A 4837-nucleotide genomic window follows, 5' to 3' on the forward strand; every position below is an offset into this window, starting at 1 on the left:
TGTGTGTGTGTGTGTGTGTGTGTGTGTGTGTGTGTGTGTGTGTGTGTGTGTGTGTGTGTGTGTGTGTGTGTGTGTAGGAAATTAAAGAAAAATTCTAAGAATATATATATATATATATGTAAAACAAATAAAATTTTTTGGAAAAAATTAGTATTAACTAAATTTATAGAATTACTTTCTGTGGACAGTATCATAATTTGTTTTTAATTCATAGGATATAAGAATATTATTATATTCTCTTATAGTAGAATTTTTTAAGGTTTATCATAACAAAATGGAAGATAGTCATTCCATATATAATTCATAATGTAAAAGTTATTATAAAAGGTTTTAAAGAGCTTTAAAAGCTCGCTAGATTGCCAAGTTATAATCGGTGAAAAAAGTTTGCAAGATTTTAATCCCATTTGCCTTCGTGCATTTTATTTCGCAGAAAAAATGACATGTGCATATTACATGTATTTTAAAAACAAGTAAATAGGGAAAACATTCTCTCGTAAATATTTCAATATTTTATCTCCGGATCAAATATGCTCAGGATTATATTATAAATCACGCATTAAACAGAGATATGGGATATCATCATAAAAAAATATTATTTTTGTATAAAATGTTTTTAAATTTTGATATATATGTAGTAGATTAAATTACAGATAAAAAAATTATATATAGATAAATGATATTTCTATTATTTTTAATAATCTATTTTCAGAATTGATATAGAATTGTGTCTCTTTCTCAAAGAATTATATTCTTGATACATTTCCAAAAAAATCTTCTGATGTGTGATTAAAAAATATAGAAAAACAATAATTAGAACATTAGAAAAAGGCTAATGAGAGTCTACGCTGATGTAACAGCGAAGAGTTAGGAGACGTAGATAATACTCAAGTGTTGACGGTTATCTTCATTTATTATAACGTTTTGGCTCACTTTGAAATCATCTTCAACAAAAATAGAATATCTTATTGAAGGTAAGTCACTCGCAGCAAAAATGCAGTAATCAATACGCTATATAAATTATTACTATTTTACTGTTAGTATTTTACTATTACTATTTTACTGTTAGTACAATAATTAAAAATCGTGATAATCGTGTGACTCATCTCAATGGGAAAACAAAGAAATTCAAACATCGATTCACAATTTTCATGAGATATAAATTAATTTGTGTTAAGTGAGCCGAAACGTTCGATATAATAAATGAAGACAACCGCCAACATATGAGCATTATTTACATCTTCTAATTCTTCTCTTACATTAACGTTAGACTCTTATTAGCCTTATTCTAATGTTCTAATTATTGTTTTTAAGATTGAGAATCCTTATTGATATTTTTATATATTTATGTAATTGGTTAAAAAATATAGAAAATAGACATTTAAAGAATATTTACTTTGCGTTTTTGTTAGAAATTGATTATTCTTCTTTTTATTGTAAGAAGAAAAGAATCAGTTCTTTAAAAAAATTTCTGAAAAATGAATGGTAATAAATTAAAAAAACATTTAATAAAGTGATTTTCTGATGTTATAAAATGGAATTATTTCTTATCAAATCTTTTCAATCAGGATCAGTTTGAGCTTCAATATTTTTCGATAAAACTCTCGAAACGTTATCGAGAAATGTTAAGAAAATATTTGCTTTTAGAAAAAAATCTTTCATTAGAAATTTTCAAGTTTTTAAAATTCTCTGCAGTTATCTTCTTCAGGAATACAAAATAAGCGAGTGGAATAAAAAAGAAATAACAAAGTACATAGAAGTAATATAAGAGTAAGGAAAATTAAAGTAATTTTCTGAGTCTTTGATATTAAAACTTATACGGAACTTTTTCTTGTTGCAGAAGTCGAGGAGCGCTTTGGGAAGGCGCGCGGCGGTAAATTAGCGCGTCGTGCGCGCTCCTTCAAGGAGGACTTTCTGGAAAAGCTCTCCCACATGCGTTCTCCTGGTAGCGGCAGCGGTGGCGGTGGTGGAGGCAGCGGAGCGGCCACGAGGGCCGCCTCGCCCTCGTCACCGCGTACGCCGCGTGACAAGAACGCCTCGGGCTCCAACGACTCTGGCACCGCTCTGGATAAGAATCCCCTGCGCGACTTGCACATCCACGTACGGCAGGTGCAGCTAGCATTGCTTCATTTTCGGGATGTCGTATCCAAGAAGAAGCTCGAGATGCTGCCCGGGAACGGCACGATTGTCCTTGATACCGTTACCACGATACACAACGCGTTAAAATCTTATCTGCTCTACGAAAACAGGTGATTATTTTGTATGCAAAATAGTTTCATTACCTAATAGTTGCTTTATAGGAGAATATAGAAAAAGTATTAGAACAATTTTTAAAAAGTCAGTTTCATTATTTTACTTAATTTATTATTTTACTTACTAAACAATATGATTCGATATTGTGTTTCATTTTATGGAGAATTTTGTTTGAATGCTGTAACTTTAATAGCGAAAAAGAAATATCTAGATTTAGATTGCAGTGTAAGAAAGAATTGATTAATCACATTTTCTCGATTCTCTATCCTGGTACTTGCAGTTCCACATTGGGATCTGCCACGAATCAAGTGTACCAAGCGTTAGCGCAATTGCTGAAACTCTGCGACGATGTGCTGCTGCATGGTGATCAATCTTCCGCTTTGGACACCGAAAACGTGACGCATGTTATTGGACTGGTCGAGGAAGCAGTAAAAAATCTAGTAGCTCTGGCGCATGAGAAAATCGCTAATAAGCAGAAACCTCCGTCTGCTACAAATAATAATAGGTAATTTTGTAGTAATAGTGAATTAAATTTTAATACAATATATCTCGAAATAGCGAAAAAGAATCGTCATCAAAATAAAAATAGTATATTTTAGAAGTAAATATAAAATAAATATGTATTAATTATATAAAATATGAATTAATGCATTGATAAGATAGAGTTGGAGATTTAATAGAAACAATGTAGAAAATAACATCTAATTATAACATTAATGATGATATGAAATTTTAATAAGCTTGATATATAATGGAAAGTTATATGTAATTGATTATTAATTATTATTTAATATGAAATGCTTTCACGAATATTATAAAGTATACATTAATATTGAAATAGGATTTCATGAATAATCTTTGATATTTCATATAAAGATGATTGAAGGATAAATTATGAATGAAATCAATACAAAATTTGCTCAAAATCCAATATAACTCATTATAAATTATAGAACTTCCGGATATGGGTCAGAACTAACACAAAGAAATTCTCTACCGGATATACCGTTGACACCAAGAGAACGACAGATCTTGGAACAAACGGCAGCAAGTAGTAGCTTGGTTCGCAGCTCGCATAGTTCCGAGTCGATTTTACGGGATTCTAGTCCACCCCCGAAACCCCCTCTACCTGACAGGTAACATTTGTTTCGCTATAAAAAGGAGAATAATAAATTACTTGTCACTAGAAGTTGAACGTAGAAACGCTCGATCCCTTGTAGAACAAATGTATGTTTGTCGGAGGAAAATAGCTCTTCTGGTACACCTCCTCCGTTACCGCCGAAGAGAAGAATGAGAACTCAACAGCTCCTCGACGAATCAGAGGGTCTTCTGGCATCTAGTCTCGATAGGGTATCCCTTCGAAGTCGATCTCCAGAGGATTCGTCATCTCTTCTGAGCGCATCGGCCGGTAGTTTGGATTCGGCTCTGAATCATTCCCGAGACGAAGATGAGATTCGAGCTATAATGGGACCAAATGACGAATCTTTGAATGACAGTATGGACCTAAGTCTCATGGCTACTATCCAAGGTAATATTCAAATAATTTATACTAAAATGTTTACTTGTAGTGGTATCATTCGAGTATTCTACATTGAAACTTTATTTTTAATAATACTGCTTAAATATAATTGTTAATTGTTAAAAAATTTTTATGTTTGTAATATAATAATAAAATTATATTGTGTTATATTACATAACATACAGTATTTTTTTAATGCATACGATATCATTATCGAGTTCGAGATTAGACATTAATTTTTTCGAATAATATTTGAAATAGTACTATGAAAGAATTGTTGTAAATACATTGCCATATGCGTAAAATGAATAGTCCATGGTCGACGCTTACTCAGCATATTAGTTTGTCATTCTACTTGCCTTGGTTTCTGTGTCAGTCTACAATCGTTCGTTCAAGCTATACAAATAAATTTCTATTATTTGTGATTAGGATAAATATTTTATTTAAGAAAAATCACGATTATTATGGATCCAAGATTCCCTCGCGCTTTAAATACCCTAGTCATTAATAAGCGATTGAAGTTTATAACGTTAAGTATAAACTGTGAAGGTATTTTAGGAATTTTACATAATATTAGATACATAGCGTACTAGTGAGATAATTAATTTTTACACCATTTTTATAAAGTAAAAACTATTATTAGTATTTCTTGGGAAGAATGTGTGTATTATTATTATAATATATATTTTTAATATTAAATAAACTGAGTTCGTGTTTGTGGGTTTATTCTTTATATTTGTCATGATGATATTAGATTGCAGATTTTTTGCAAAGTAACGTATATTCTGTATTCTTGTAGGCATGCAAGTTAATGGTACATCAAACTGTAATTGCTGGGATGGTTCTGAAACTAATATACCAAGTACTATGTTGCTAGGTCAACAAACACCTCAAGAAATGCTTAATCCATTTACTGGTGTGTAAATTTTTTATTAGAAATAATCTTTTATTATGAGAATAAATAATTTACTTGTGTGTGTGTGTGTGTGTGTGTGTGTGTGTGTGTGTGTGTGTGTGTGTGTGTGTGTGTGTGTGTGTGTGTGAGAGAGAGAGAGAGAGAGAGAGAGA

At 31.3% G+C, this 4837-nt stretch overlaps 1 protein-coding gene across 1 annotated transcript in view; it reads left to right on the plus strand.

The window, feature by feature from the left end:
- Positions 1 to 1929: 1929 nt before the first annotated feature.
- LOC105622998 (guanine nucleotide-releasing factor 2) overlaps positions 1930 to 4837 on the plus strand; it is a 9019-nt gene continuing 6111 nt past the window's right edge. The window contains exons 1-5 of the mRNA XM_012204400.1: positions 1930 to 2246; positions 2531 to 2755; positions 3204 to 3386; positions 3471 to 3778; positions 4569 to 4685. Of these exons, the coding sequence (XP_012059790.1) occupies positions 1930 to 2246; positions 2531 to 2755; positions 3204 to 3386; positions 3471 to 3778; positions 4569 to 4685 (1150 nt within the window). The remainder of the gene's footprint in view (positions 2247 to 2530; positions 2756 to 3203; positions 3387 to 3470; positions 3779 to 4568; positions 4686 to 4837) is intronic.

The sequence above is a fragment of the Atta cephalotes genome (genome assembly GCF_000143395.1).
Source record: "Atta cephalotes unplaced genomic scaffold scaffold00052, whole genome shotgun sequence".
Lineage (NCBI taxonomy): Eukaryota > Metazoa > Arthropoda > Insecta > Hymenoptera > Formicidae > Atta > Atta cephalotes.